The sequence below is a fragment of the Colius striatus genome, chromosome 5, assembly GCF_028858725.1.
Source record: "Colius striatus isolate bColStr4 chromosome 5, bColStr4.1.hap1, whole genome shotgun sequence".
Classification (NCBI taxonomy): Eukaryota; Metazoa; Chordata; class Aves; order Coliiformes; family Coliidae; genus Colius; species Colius striatus.
The window spans coordinates 25,741,911-25,758,214 of record NC_084763.1 but is presented as its reverse complement, the minus strand read 5'-3'; the positions used below and the strand labels follow the sequence as shown (position 1 = coordinate 25,758,214).

The window sequence follows — 16,304 nt, the reverse complement described above, 5'->3', positions numbered from 1 at the left end:
ACCCACTGTATTTTGGTGCGGTGTTAAGCCCTCTGACATTTTGAAATGTAATACGTGTCAAGTTAGGAGGGTCAGGCCTGATGAAACACATGAGAAGTGACTTTACCTTACATCGTACTCATTTACTCCCAAGCACCATACTCAAATATCACTGACCTCACATATACATGGAATGATTTGCCAGTGTAGTCATGACAGTTGTGACAACAAAAGTAACCTTGAAGTGGTCGAGCTGATAAATCCATTTCCTGAGTAACACCAGGGACATGGCTTTGACGGATGGGCAGGAGCACTCAACTCAAGTGCTTCCTCCTGTCCATCTCCTCTCTCTGCCACCCCTGGTAGCTGAGCTGGTCAACAGGCTGCACCTGAATTGCCACAGCTCACATGACACTGTTTTAAGAGAAGTATTACCTGTACTACCTTAAAACTATGTATGTGAGCTCAGACAGCCTAGATGTGACAGATGAACAAAATAGTTGTAGAGGCAGCGGTACTACCTTCATCAACCACCCTCACCTAAGCTATCCTCTACCCTCAGTCCAAATCTTTAGACACACAGCCAGGCTACTATGGCTGAGCTAACATTGCTGAGGTAACACAAGCCATGAGATCAAGCTTGCTGTATCTTCATGGGTACTCTGGGTCTGCTGCAGACAAAAAGCAGCCCAACCTTTAGGCAGCATCCAGTAACTTAAAGGAAAGGTAAGTTTAGACCGTTTAAAGATCAAAATGTCTAAAATAAAACACATGGATTTCTCTCCTTTTCACTGTAGGATTTCTGATATCTCTATGCTATATAGGGTGTAATTCTCCTCTTTCCCCAAAATTATGCTATTAAAAAAAAATTGTAAAAAGAAGTGGGGAGAGTAATTTTGTCAATACAGTTTATTCCACCCGGGGATCTTTTCTAATCCATTATCAAAGAAAAACTGAGGTCTGGAAGAAGTCTTCACTAGTGTGTTTGCTGACACCACTTCACCTGTCCACCTCCGAGATTCAAGGTGAACACTAAAATCTATAGCTATAACAGAAAGACGTATAATGGGGGTTATATCCTGGCAGCATTTAAAGCCAGGCAGAATCAAAACATGCCTAGGTCACCATGGCCTATTTCTGCTCCAAGTTGGAAAAGTAACCATCCAATGAAGCAGTAAGCAGAACGACTGTCTCGGGAGCCCTGTGTGATTCCTGCCTTCCTAGTGCAGGTCAGGGTTTTCCCAAGGCAATCTACTCCATCCAACCAGGCTCACAGCAATTTCCCTTGTAACCCACCTCCCAGCCTTCCTTCCCAAGAGCTGTCTCATCTTCTTGCACACTTCCACATGTGTGTGACTGTTGTTACCCACTGCTGCTGTGGGAGACAGAATGCATTCAGGACATCCAGTTGCCAAGAGCTAGGTCAGAGCAACTGTGAGCTGGGAACGCTGCAATGCTTTCAGACATTAATGAATGCTAAAAAACAGTTGTTTGAGCAATTGCAAATAGCTCGAGTCTGTGGCTGCTTTAGAAAAAACACAACATTTCATTAACTCTCCAATTTTCTGATTTCTCCTAAAACAAATTTGCTGTAACCACTGATGGGCAAAATATCCCCTTAGATGTTGGCTATTAATCACAGCAGTTAGAAGAGTGGCACCTTGCTAGTAACAAGACCACGGGTCTGGATTTAAGTGATTTTCAATGATCCAGTCAGCTTTTCCAAAAAGTCTGAGCAGATGGGCGCTCCACGAACAGCTGTGCCAGGGGAAAAGGTTAGTGGCTGCCAACTGGCATCTTGTCACTGGCCTCTTTTACAAGTGTCCTCTTCCACGTTTAGTGCCAGGGCAAGCACTCCAGTGCATCTTCAACCAAAGCAAAGAGATGGAGCTTCAAGAAGGATGAGGAGCTAGTAATAAGCAGTAAACACTCAGGAACAAGGGTAGTAATACCTGGCACAAAGGGAAAGAAAAAGAGGGTATCTGTCCACAACCCCAACAGATAAAGGTATTCTTGGGTGTTGCACAATTTTAGCATGAGCAATTGTAAAGGTGAGGTGAAAAAAACTTGGTTTAGATGTACCCAAAACAAACAGTTTCAAGAAAAAAAAAAAAAAAAAATCAAACCAGCTAGTTTTATCAGTAATTTCAACTCTAAAAAAACCTGAAAGAATTCATCATTCAAACCAGCTTTCCTTGGCTTCAATGTTGTTTAGACTGTGTAAGGAATGTAGAAAAGAATCAGTAAATATTTTCTTAAAGGAAAAAAAAAAATAAAAGAATCCCAGACCTCATACTGACATTCTTGCAGTTCTCTTGGGAGAGAGCGAGCACTTGGCCTCTTTTTCATAAAATTTCCATCACAAACTTCATTTTTTTGTGTCCTCTGCCTCTCAGCCAAATTCAGAAGAATCAGCCACAATTGAACCATTTATCTACACCCAGGGAGCAACAATCAAGGAATCACGCAGTGTCATATTTTTTTTTCCGTTACAAGAATGGAGCCCCTTGAAGACTGAAGTGGCCACACAGACAAATAATAACTCTTAATTATATTTTCTTGGTTTCTGCATTAAAAGGTTACTACACGTTTTGTCTATAAAATAGAGTAAAACCATTCATTTCTTGAAATACTTCCGTGTATTCTGAAATATATGTTACTGGGGATCATCACACACACAAGACCAATTGCTGTATTTCTACAACCAGCGTGTCTCCTAACCCTGTAACAACTCAGACACCCTTTGAATTGCCCCAGGTCCTGTAGTCCTGGGCTCTTGTGCATGCATCACTAGTTCTGTCATATAAGAATTCACAGACAATTTCCCAGTTACTGTCAGTTGACCATTTATTCTTTAATAAAAAGGCTTGATGTTGCAAATTCAATCCTGGGAAAAGTGAGCAGAAGGTTAGGGTGCGATGGGAAAGTATTTCCCAGGCGCGTGTTGATTCTGGGACAGTTCCCTGTAACTGTAACATGCATATACAAAACAAAAGCTGTGAACTTTGGATATGGCCCAAACCCTTCCTTCTCTGACGGCATAAACCCAGCTTTGCTCCTTGATATGAATACTCCAGCACATCTCATAATGTAGCAACACTAGGGAAAGGCAAAGGTGGTTTACCCCAATCTATATGTATCCATTGAATGTTACATATGAGTTCAGGCTTGAGACCAGAGACAGGAAATAAATGCAAGAAAATACGGAGTGACCAATTCCCTTTTTTACCTGCAGCATTTATCTTCGTTTGGAGGAGAGTTCACCATGGATGAAATAGATGTTAAATGAGCATCAGTTTGCTCATGTGCAGTTCAAAAGTGTCCATTTGCAAATCATATTTTTTATAGTCACTTAAGGATCACAAGAGCCATCATCTGATCTGAGTTCCTCTTGTCCCCATGGATCAGAACTGAGATCTTGCTAGCAGATTTTTCTATAAACTAATGTCAGAACAGAGAATTCTCACAGGAGAGAGCCTTGTCCTTTAGTAATCCCATTTCAGCTCATTAAATCAGCAGAAAAAAAAATAACAAAGAAATAAGAAACAAAAGTAAATCATTTTGTACTAGCTTCCTCAGCAGCATCAGCCATGACACAGGGGAGGTTGAAGGGAAAGGGAACATAATCATCACTCACACTGAAATCAAGCACATCCTTTAAGTAACCGTTACTAACTGATAGCAATGCCCCTCTTTTTCTGCCAGCTACAAAGTTCAATGTAGATTTAAGACACTGTTATTGATTTCTATTCCTCAGCAGCATGGAGCATTTAAAGGGCTTACCTTAACTAGACAGACTGGCTTGCACTGAGGGTCACAACAGCCACCTGCAGCACTATGGCACCTTCTCCTGCTTATAGACGAATCCTACCAAGGGTGCCACAGTTACCAACAGAGCTGTCCCTCCACGATACACTGTTCTGTATATGCCCAGACTTGAAGTAGCTTAATTACATTTGACAAGTGTGAATTTTAAAAGTCACGTAATACAATGCATGTTATTTCATTTTAATACTTTGTCTTATTCAACATGGCAGAATATTTTACCCAAATGAAAGGGGAAAGGACGGTTAAAAAAAAAAATTCACACATAAACCAACTCCTGGAAGCCACAGCATTGCAATCTTCCCAGAGGCTTTGCTGTATTGTGATTTCTTTCCTTTTCTATAAATGAAGTTTCTTCTTTCTGCCCCTTCTGGCTGAAAAGATAACCTTCACAACACAAACCAAGGCACTGCCCTTCAGACAGCCAGACTGGAACAATAACAGCAGGAGAGGTGTGAACTTCCTCCCTTTGGCTTAATAGGGTGTTAACTTTGAAAGCTAATTACTTAACAGCTTAAGAGAGGGCAGCCATCACAGTTAACCACTTTGCTGCTGAACAGCAGGCTTGTGTCTATCCACAAGCAACTCTGGGTGACACCTACATGGCCATTCCAGAGCTGAAAGCCAGCTTAACTCCCCATCCCTGCTGGCTCCATCCCACACCTCCTGCACTTACTATTCCCTCTCTGTACTACTGTAAAGGATTTGGAGTTCGTGGACTGGCAAAGGATTAGTTTTAACCTGGCTCAGTTTGTTGGCCTGGTTGACAGAGAACCTTGCAAGCCAGTGCTACTGCCAGGCCCCTTGTGCCACACAACTCCAGCTTCAGCCCTTGAGCTTGCTGTGAAGTCCAACTGTGGGACCAGAATTGCATGCTTTTTGGAGATGGGGAGCCCATAAACATCACTCCTGGCAGACACGCAGTTTACCTCAGCACCGCCCGAGGCTGGTCCCAAGACTGAACTCGCTCAGCACGGTTCAAACCCTCAGACATAGCCCAGGGAGCAGCCCAAGCACAGGGAAATTGCAGTAGCAAAGACGCTACCAGGACACCTGAACAGCCAGTGCACCGGCTGGATGAAGAGCTCCCTGTCCCCACTGCTGCTCCAGGGACAGCTCAGCTTGCCATACAAAGCTCCATCACGCTTAGGCTACGTCCTTCACATTTTCAGTCATGCTCCTTCCTTTCAAATGAGAGTATTCATTTATTATTTAAAGTTGATCTTCAAACCACTAACATCCTAGAACATTAAATCAGTCTGCCTTTCATAAGATTTCAATCCTTTCAGTACTGTGTGATCAAAATTCATACATGCATCTTTTTTCTAGCCAGTATGCAAAAGGCACCTAGGTGTCCTCTACAGATAGGAGACACCCATCACCTTGGAAGTGGCAAAGAGCCTACTTCTGAACAGAAGAATTTTATTTGACAAGCCAACAGATTTCCACTGTCTCACCCCTGCTAGATGGTTATAGCCCACTTTTCTGTCCCTGCCAAACAATCGCTGTTTAAAAGACCTCCACGAGTCTCCAACATTCGCTGGGGGAAGGCTCCACTGCTCTGAATTGCCAGTAGCCTGCACCAGTTGATTTATAGTCAGCTGCTGGGAAGCTCACAACTTCTACCATTCTTCTTATAAACCCTTTTTTTTTTTTTTTTTGAGGCATGTTTCTTCTCTGTTTTTTTCAAAAGGAAGTCGCTAGCATGAAGCTTTTCAGAAACAAATAGCAAAAAAGCATTTTTTAGCATGTCATTCTAAGCTAATTTCATGATTTTTTAAAACTTTATTGCTATTTTGAACAGGGAGTTTGTGCTACGTCTTGTTATTCTGTGCTGAGGGTATACAGCTAGTTCTAGAGACCCTGGTTACTATGGCAGCTCTGAGCTGTTTGACAGTATTATAATGTTTGCTGATGCTTATTAATTTATCAGAGTGGAAAAAATTAAATAGCTCATACTGATACCACTGGGGAAACTAAAAGCCAGATCCTTTGGCTTATGTAAGGCACTAGCAGTAGAGGAAAATGAGCAGTAAGTAAATGTTTCACAAGTCTAAGGTTTGGGGACCATTTTAAGTCAGACCAGGTCCTTATGTATTTTCCAAGTCTTGTTTCCAAATTAAAGGGATAAACCCAATAGGCACTACTGACACTTCGGAAGTCCCCAAAAGCTGCACATAAGAGACAGTGATAATACCAGGAATAAATCCCTCCAACTGAGAATTGATTCCTTATTCACCATGAAATTGTGATCTTTTTCCAGAAATTACTGAACAGAAAAAGCTTTTTAAGCTCATCCTAACATGTTTCCTTTTATTAACAACACAAAAATTGCCTTTGAGCTTTCTCATTCCTTCCCACTATTTCTACTTATTTATAATGCAAATTATTGCAGATCTCCCCTCACTGAGTACATGACATATCTCTGAAACAGTTGGCAGGCCCCTGGGGGGGTGTTGCCCAGACAGCTGTGCAATCAGCTGAGTAAATCAGCTAATTAAAGAAACAAAGAAAATGCAAAAATTATTAAAGACAGACTCCAGCTTACAGCATTGTTCAGCACCTCTGTATCTAAAAAAGCACAGCAAGCATGGGATGGAATAAAGGTGTTTGTAAACTGGGGAGTGAACTACTACACAAGTAACAACAACGCCATTTTCTCTAAACGCTAATCTGAGATTCATGACATTTATGCTTTGTAGTTTAAATCAATTTAATATAAATGAGTCCAGCAATTTATTTTGTTTTAAAATGACAAAAGCATGAAATGTATTGTTGGTTTCATAACTGATTTCTGTATGTAAAAAATGGTCATTAACTTCTTCTTGACCTTAGGCGTAGAACTAATATTGAATTTGCACAGAGGGTACACTCATTATGCTGGTCTAGTTTCATGCAGAAAAATAAGTTCCCAAGGGTCTTAGTACTACAAGCCATTTCTCAGATCTTAAATAGGAAACAGGACTCCTGAACATGATGCAAAAACATTTCCTCTCATTGCATAGTTTATCAAAAGGAACAGATAACAGCAAGGGTAGGAATCCACAATCTAAACAGAGCAAAGCCAGCATGGTAAGAAACGAGGCTGACAGATGTAGATTTGGTCTTGCTGATCCACACACCATTAAGGCACTGTTCCTTTCCACTACATGTCAACGACCACAGGAAGGATAAACCTCAGTGTAAATGGGACTTAGGTCCACCGACATTTTACAGTCATTATACATTAAAAAGGAGGTGTATCAAGTAAAGCCATGGCTATTTCCCAAGTCAGATTATGGCCAGGAGCCTCTGATGCTATCCTTTTCACATTATCTTACAACTAGTTTTGTTAGGAAGTTTTGATTATTTTATTTATCAGAACTGAAGCTTTTCACCTGGCTTTGAAGGCTCATATTTCAGTCAATGTAGTGGGGCATTAGAAAAACATATGTTGTAAATCATCTCTAGCTAAATAAAGGAGAGATTTTTTGATAGATAATTTAACTACTGTTGATTCATACAGCCAGGGGAGGTTTGGTTTTCAATGCCTTGCACTTTTTGATACATGCAAAGGAAATGCCACATTTTACACCCACCTTGTGAACATATAGGTATTTTTTTTACCAAGGAGGAAAAGAAAAGTGGAAAATTAGTTGCATAAACTGTAGGATTACTACAGGAACAGAAAAAAAACCAATGTTTTTTGTAGCAATAGCAGCTCAAAGACTGTGATGGCTGAAAGCAGAAAGATTCAACTCTTACCCTGTGCTTTTAGACATTTGTTCTTATGTGTATTATATTTAAAGATCAAGTGCAGTGAATGCATCTATAGCAGTGTTGCCTGAAACAAGACATTGGAAGAGTGGAGAAGAGCCCATTACATGATCAGCAGGCACAGGGAGAACGATTGCTGGGAACTGATCAAACAAGGATGTCTGGGCAGTTGCTGATCTGGCTGGTGCAAAGCGAAACACCACTCTATTCCATGGAAACATCCTCTGGGCATGGTCAGGAAAGAAGCAGGAAACAAAGAGGACTCTGAATAAATAAAATTCTGTGAAGTCTACGTAAAAGCCTCTCCCAAAGCACTGGAAACAAAACATTCACCTGGGAATTGCCTTTTTTTTCACAATTGCTGTCTTTTTGACCTTACAATGCAATTTCTTTTTGCATATGTGCAGAATACGTCATCTACACAGCTATTCTGTGTTGCTGATTTCTTCGTACCTTATAGATCACAAAAAGAACTATGCCCAAAGTTTTACAACAACTGCAAAAAACAGATTGTAAGCTGCCAAAATCCCTCTCAGCATAATTCTCACCAGAAAGCTCTTTGGAGATCTTTTCCTTCTTTTTCCGTGGCTCAGAGTCCATTCTCATTTACATAGGCTGTTGAATGCATTAAGGTTAGTGAGCATAGTTGTGTAGTCTGTTCACTGACATTGTCCAGGGCACTTTCCACCCCCAGCATCGCCCAGGGTGGGCACCAAGCAGGTAGTCACCAATTCAACCACAGAGCTCTGTATGTGTGTGTGTCACAAATAGCATTCCTGACCCATCAACACAAGGAGTCCTAGGGCTAGAAGGGGGTCTCTTCCCATCCTTTTGAAGCACAACCATTTTCTTTGTATGCCTGATATCAGGAGTAATGGAAGAATCTCACGGGATGCAACAAGGCATTGGTCGCTAGGGCATAATAAGGCATAAAACATTTAAAAATTATTACCTAAGAGGCCAGCATGATTAACCCCCTTACTTCATGGCATGAAATCCTTAGAGCACAACATAATTTTAAAACATTCTTAGTTATGTGTTCAGGTACAATTTTACTGTGAACCATATTTCAATGGGCAGAGAAAAAGGTAAAGATAAAGTTACCCAGAATTACCAGAAGCATAACACTCCTGCACCTTTGCTTTGAGTGGCTATTTCTCCAGGATGAATGCTATTAGCAACTCTTGCAGAAGAATTCCTACTCCACACATTTTGCTAAGTTCAATCTTTGCATTAAAGAATGGGATGCTTGGAGGTTTTAAAATTGTAATGAAATAAGTTCTTTCTAAAGTCAAGTAAACAAGTCCACAGACAAGAGACATACAGGCATGTAGAAAAGCAGTAATGTCCTACTGATATTAACCTTTTCCCACTCATCAAATTTTTCTGTTTTTTTCTACAGGAGCAAATGCATACCCCTCTGGCACACAACTGCCACTTCATTCTGTGAACAGGATTAAGTTTTTCACACTCCTCTTTATGCCCTTTTTTAGTGACATAAGATAAGTGATAATAAACTGTGCTCATTTTACACCACAGATATTGTATATCTGCTTGTTTATAAAACCTGTAAATCAAAGGGTTCTTAATATGTTTGAGATACAAACACAATACTGAACCATTCTATTCTTGAACAACCTTTGCTTCTATATTTGTAACTTCATTTTTCAAGTATGTGTATGAGTTTAATTCAAATTCATACTGTTTTCCATTGTCTATATAACAACTCTATATGACATCTACAAGTAAGTAAACCAAATTATATAACATAGGGCATTCCTATAGCACCAAATGACAATGTTTTTGCTAATTACTGTGGAGTAAAGTTTACAAGAAGTCTCACAAGGATCAGTGTCAGTTGGGGAAAAGGGCTGAATGGTAAAGATGCAGTTTCCTGAGTTAACTAAGCTGATAGAACAGCTTAATGCTGCCAAAAGGGTCTTTCTGGTCTCCTTCCCACACTCCTCCACCTCTCCGCCCTGATAAGAAGCTGCCATCCTCACTCTCTGCCAACTCCAGCATATGCTGCTGCAATAGTGTGTGCTGCTCTGGCTGTCCCATCTCAAAAAAAATATAATAGATGTGGCAAAGATGATCATATTTCATGGAATAGATTTGATATCAAGAGTGACTAGCAATTTAGTCTGGAAATGAGAGAACTCACAGGGTATGGCAGAGGTGCACAAAATCCTGAATAGTACAATGATGAACTGGGAATGAGTCCTTTACCACTTTCTGTCACTGAAGAGTTATATCGCAACAGACTAATGGTCACGGGGAATGTGTTTAAAACAAGCAAGAAAGAATATGCTTTCATATACCACACACACAACTTGTGGAACTTGCTGCCACAAGACATGAGGAAGTTCAGGAGTATAAGCAGGCTCAAAAAGCAATTTGATAAATTAATGGAGAAAAAGTCCACCAGGGGCTACATAACAGTGTAACAGCAAAATCCCTCTAGCACAGACTGATAGATGCTGAGCATGCACATCAGAAGGACTGCTTGTACTTACTCTGTACTTATTGGTTGTACTTACTCTAAGCATCTCATACTCATCATTCACAGTAGGATCAGGGCTAGATGGACTTTTAATTTGACCCAGCATGGCTGTTCTCATGTTTTTAACCGGATTGACATTGCCTGGAGTGTGTTCAAGTCAAGTCACGCAATCAACTCTGACAGCAATGCTGTAGAGGTGGCGCAGTGTCTGGGAAAAGGAATAGCTGTTCCCAGCTTACTTTTCATTCATGTTGGCAAAGCTCAGGCCAATACTGAATTGTCTGCCCTAAAATAAAAATACTATAGCAAATCACATAGGCAGTTAAGTCCTGGCAGAAGCAATACAAAGAAAAGGGGAAGGGTGGATATGCATATGTATATGTCAGAACAGGGCAAAGGTAATCCAGAAGATCTCAAATATGAAGTCAATACATTGACAAAGTTCTATTATTATAAATAAAATGTAAATTATACAATTTTTTTAAAAAATCAATAAAGCTGTCAGTTTAAGAATGGGATGACTAAAAAGTATCTAACTGTATTTTGGAAACCTGAGTATCATTCGTAAGAGTGAGCAAATGCACACACAAGTGCTAGGGCTTTTGTGGCTGCCCTACCCTTCACAGTGGCAGGGAGAAGCACCTACATCCCTGCTGGTGCTCCTGCAATGCCTCGGCAGATGCTGCAGTCATCCTCTTCCTACTGCACTCACATTCTGTCAGCTCTTATCTTTACTAGTCCTTGTATTCAGAAACCCAAGAATCGGAGCCATGCTCATACTAAAGGCCCTTTTGCACAAATAAAGTTACAGAAATTGCTTTAGATATAAGGTTAAAGCAATTTGCTGTGTGATGCCATGGGGTGCAGAGAGTCATGCACATAAATGCAAGGTGTCTTGCTCATAGATGGGATTAACACCAGTTCAGAGCATCTACCTGACAGATTTTGATCAGTTCAGATGTACCTGTGTAGCTAAGACACTGGCTAAGGCCTCCAGTCTTCGGCTATTTGTTGCTTTCTATCCTTGTTTTAGCTACCATCTCTAACACAGAACAAACTCATCATGAGCCATGGCAAGCAATTGAGATAAATGCCAACCCTTGTAAGCCTTCAGACAAGAGGCTGCACTTCTGTTATGTTTCAGCACATTTGTGGAAACCATCAGAAGCCAGCAAGGTATAAACAAACACAACAATTCTAATGCCAAATGCCTACAGTTATAAGCAAAGTTCTCTTCCACTCCTTTTACTTACCTCCTCAAGACCTTTTACCCAACCACGGAAGACAGCATTTAATCTATTTATTTTTGAGGTTAAGCAAGAACAATTTTAATGCATTTTTAACAGACACAGAGAAGTGCACAAGCTCGTTTCTCCCTCTTAGGTTACACTTATCATGAGAACTTTATTCTAATGTAATATAAATGTGCTTTCTAGTCAACGATGTTACTGAGGTCCATCAAAGCTTCAAGATTACAGACATTACTTTGACCCTTTCTTTTAGTATTATTCACAATGAAACTAAAAATGCTGAGCTCCTTCTCCATGAGGGCTCTCAAGTACCTCTCTATCAGCTTAAGCATTGCTATCAGAGTGGTATAGTTGCAGTACACATCTGAAACATGAAAGCAGAACTGTATTCCCCAACACAGAAATTTTCCAGTTTTCAGGTTCTGCACTTTTCCTTCAACCATATGACAGTTTTATATGTTTTTCCTAGTCTTCCACACCACAATAAAAACAGAGAACACCTCTTGGGGAAAGGCATTCTTCCTCACACCCTAGTGAGTATTTATTTTCTGGTAGCTGACATTCCTCATCAAGTGAGATCCTGTACCAGCAAGAACTTGATACTTTGTCCTAGCCCCCAGCAGGCTCAGGTCTTTACCTTGGTTTTCAGAGCATTTTGTCAGTAGATATATCATCTAAACCTCTGAAAGAGTCATTCTGGTCCAAGAACTGAAACAGTTGTAATTACTAGTTTTCATATACATGTACTAGGTAGCAAACTGAGCTTCATTTAAACACAAATAAACTGTTTAACTGAGTAATCAAAGGCAATGTTTTCCTGTCTCCAAGCACTACAAACCTTCCCAGTTGGACCATCTTTACCTCTTGGAGAGAGAGCTGTGGTATTTGTGTGCTTGTACAGCACTTTCCATGCAATGTAACCCAATGATTACTGAAATAGCCCTAGACAAGTAGCATGAAAGCTTTAATCAGCTATTTTTGCTAGCACAATGAAATCACTGAAGTGTCTCTCTAAGGGCAGAGGTACATCCAGAAATTAAAGTAAAGCAGGAACAATCTACACAGTCCTACATTAAGCAAAAGTACTATTTTTTTTGCTCTTACTAGTAGCACTAACTAGCTATGTAGTAGGAATATTTTGAAACACTAATTTAATAACCACCAAACCATCTAAAACAGTACAGGAACTTCTGCACAACAGTTCTGGTTTTTGGGCTGCAGGCCTCTAGGAAAGCTTTCAGAAAATGAACCAACTGCCCACTGCAGGCAAGCTCCAGCCAGCAGGTTAAAAGAAGAGTGTGGCCAGCAGGTCAAGGGAGATTCTTCTCCCCCTCTATTCTGCCCTGGTGAGGCCTCATCTGGAGTCCTGTGTCCGGTTCTGGGATCCTCAGCTCAAGAGGGACAGGGAAGTGCTGGAGAGAGTGCAGCGCAGGGCCACCAAGATGATCAGGGAAATGGAACATCTTTCATATGAGGAAAGGCTGTGGGAACTGGGACTGTTTAGTCTGGAGGAGACTGAGGGGAGATCTTATTAACATTTATAAATATCTAAAGGGTGGGTGTCAGGAGGCTGGGACATCACTTTTTTTCTATTGTAGCTAGTAACAGGACAAGAGGTAATGGGATGAAGCTGGAACACAAAAAGTTCCACTTAAACATATGAAAAAACTATTTCACTGTTCAGGTGAGGGAGCCCTGGCACAGGCTGCCCAGAGGGGTTGTGGAGTCTCCTTCCTTGCAGGTCTTCAAGACCCGCCTGGACATGTTCCTATGCGACCTGATCTAGGTGAACCTGCTTCTGCAGGGAGGTTGGACTAGATGAGCTCTAAAGGTCCCTTCCAACCCCTACCATTCTGTGATTCTGTGACTGTGTCCATTGTCTGCACTCCTCACTCAGGAATCCCAGGGCAGATGAGTCAGGTGCCCATGCCACTCACAGCAACCTGGAAGCCACCCAGGGCAGCTAGCCCAGTAGCCATATTCCACTCTTTTCATGCCAAAACAACCTCTCTTGTCTGGTCTTTGTTGGTTTATTTCCTGGAACTATATGGAATCTAGGAGAAGGCTAGAAGAATAGTATCTTTGAAAGACTGTGGCTCTTAGCTCTAGAAGTACTTTCTCTGAAATATGCTTCACTTCACTAAGCATAGCATACCATAGCTTGATTGCTAACAGTAACTGCTACACTGTGAATTTAACCATCAGCAATGAAATAAAAAAACTATAATCAACCCCTTAATTTACTCTGCTCCTACCGTAGAAGAGGCATTAATTTAAATTAGACCTTACAGTTATGTCTGATCATGCAGCCACTTTTTATAGTCATCCCAGATGAGGCATAAAGGAATGCAAATTTCAACAACAGGCATGCACTAGTTAAACTGACTAAAGAGGTATCTTTTGTTCAGATCTAAACTGATACTTTAAATGTTTACATTAGTGTATTAGGAAAAGTTGGTCAGCATTTCAAAGCTCTATAGAGAGCTTTGTTTATTCAAGGCTGCGATTTTTAACTAAAATATTTCTACCCACTCAATGTGGGTTGCAATTACACTGGTTTATAGCAGACTACAAGAGCTATTCCTCCTTTCCCATTTTCATTTCCTAATTTATCCCCTCATGCCATTTTCTACTGACACAACTGTTTATGTCGCCGTCCACCAAAAGGAAATGAGAGGCTAATTCAGGTTAAAAATCAACTCTTTAGGGCAATTGAGTTTTTAATTATTGCTGGTTGCAGCAGCAATATTTGCTGACACATCTGACAAGAAACAGGGAGCTTTCTTAGAACTGCATGAAGTAAAAAGGTACATGGCACCATACTCTTAGATCATTTTACCGCAAAATCAAAGATTACCTTGAGTCTTTCCTTAAAATACCCTGTTTTTCTCTGCACTGAACCAGAGCAGAAGCATTTCCATGTTCAGCCATTATAATTCATCCGGGATGAGAGCGATACCAAGTAAGGACATGTAGTTGAGGTGTGTTAACATTGTAAGAAACTACAGCAGCTTCAGAAGCAAAGCTGTTACACGGAGTAATTTTGGTCTGAATTCACACTTAGATTTGTGTTTACTTTCTGCAGATTTACATTTACAGATGACCATGGATATAGTCTATGAGCAATTCTATTTCCAGGAAAAAAAAAAAAGTATCAAACTGTGTCTAGAATATTTTTTAAATACTTACATTTTCACAAAGAAATATTTGCAGATCTCCCAGACACATCTTTTTGGTGCCTCCAGTTTAAGACATTATGTTGTGTGTAGTGTGTGCGTTATGTGTAATAACTTTTGCACTGTACTTGTAAGCCACAGATAGACAGATAATACGACACTATTATCAACAAGTCAGAAAATAACTCAAAAATTGTAGCTCTATGATCTCAATTTCTAGAAAAATCACTTAAGATTACAAGAGGTGCTCAGTGAGAATGTTCCCAAAGACTTCAGCATCTTTGGGAACATGCCAGTAATTTCAGGAAACTCCACTTCTGTTTTACTCTAGAAACACACTCAATTCTCACTTCACATGTGCAGCTGGCCCTTGCTACAAATTAACTGCGCTATATGTGAAGACACCAGAGAGTTAACCTGTCTAGAGTCAGATTTGGCCAAAGGAGTTCTGTGAGTTCCTGTGCAGTGCCCCTAAAACAAAGCTCCCTTGCTTCCACTCCAGTTCAGCCATGCAGATACCTTCTCAAAGTGTCTGCTACAAAATCCTGATAGAGCTGAGATAGTCATATATTTCAGTGCCTTCACACTGTATCCCCAGCATTTGTTGTAAATGTTTATACTGTCGGAGATTTCAATTTTCCATTTACCTTTCCTCTTCTACTGCCTTGATAATAGAGACTTGCCCCTACAGCCATTTGGATGTACAGATAAGTCTTCAAGAAAGAACACCTTGATGCATGAAGTTGTCCTTTTCTTGTAGCATAAACAAATACACCTGACTAGGCAGGTAAAACACAGCAAAAAGAGCATGAGATGCTGGACCATAAAAGAAACAGGAAAATTATCAGATTCTTTGCTTTAAATGTAAGTAAGATAAAGACGTAAGCTTCTATGTGACTTTGTCCAGAAAGAGACACAAGTTCACATTCAACTCCAACACTCAGATTTTATCAGCTAGGTCATTAGATGTGACAAGCTAGTGGAAACAAAGCTTGACAGTAATTGTATTGTGCTACATACACAGATTCTCCAATGAGAGATGAATGAGGTCCATAATCTTTGCTTCCCCATGTTAATAAGACAGCAATGACAGTTCAAGTACTTCAGTAAAGGACAATATGGAGCCATTTTACAAAATCCCCTGTAAATGCTCAGCCTCACTCACCTGACTTCCTTGCTTTCAAGGCAATGACAGCAGCCAGTTCTCTCTGTACCTAAAACATCAGGAAAGGAAAAGCTGGTTATAATTACTAGTACAGTCAAAAAAAAGGCAACACTGGTAAGATACCAGCTATCAAGCCTTTGGAACAGTCAACTGTATGTGGAATTATGCAGGTACTTGGTTTTGCAACTAGTCACTTTTCCTAGTAAGTCTATTTCCCTTTATTTCCCTTTCAGCTGGGAGTTCTGTGACTTCTTTAAAAAACAACAACAACAAGAAAAAAAAAACAGACCTTAAATTACATGTAAATAGTGCACATTCCTTAGGGAGTAAGCAATTTAGTAGCCCAATTTATAATTGATTTGCATGGTATATCTCCCTCACAAGCACATATTTGAAGTGTCTTCCCTTCCTTGTTAAATGTTTGTTCTGCCTCTGCTGAGTGCACTATAATGCTGGATTTATCGTGTGGCTCCAGGATAAGCGAGTTCTCCATGCTGAAGTTCGGCTGAAGTTCATATATATGACTGACATTTGGTTTTTGGAGCTTTCAGGAGGAAACAATCTTTCCCAATAGCATGGCTGAGGATTTTAGGACCAAAATTTATCTTGATGAACAAGCAGAAGTAAGTTATCCGATTTCCAGATTTACA

The 16,304-nt window shown here is 40.4% G+C and overlaps 1 protein-coding gene across 4 annotated transcripts in view; it reads right to left on the bottom strand.

The window, feature by feature from the left end:
- RAPGEF5 (Rap guanine nucleotide exchange factor 5) overlaps positions 1-16,304 on the bottom strand; it is a 166,001-nt gene that overhangs the window by 101,929 nt on the left and 47,768 nt on the right. For all 4 annotated transcript variants that reach the window (XM_061997261.1, XM_061997258.1, XM_061997259.1 and 1 more), the window contains one exon: positions 15,655-15,703. In XM_061997261.1, coding sequence (XP_061853245.1) covers positions 15,655-15,703 — 49 coding nt within the window. The remainder of the gene's footprint in view (positions 1-15,654; positions 15,704-16,304) is intronic.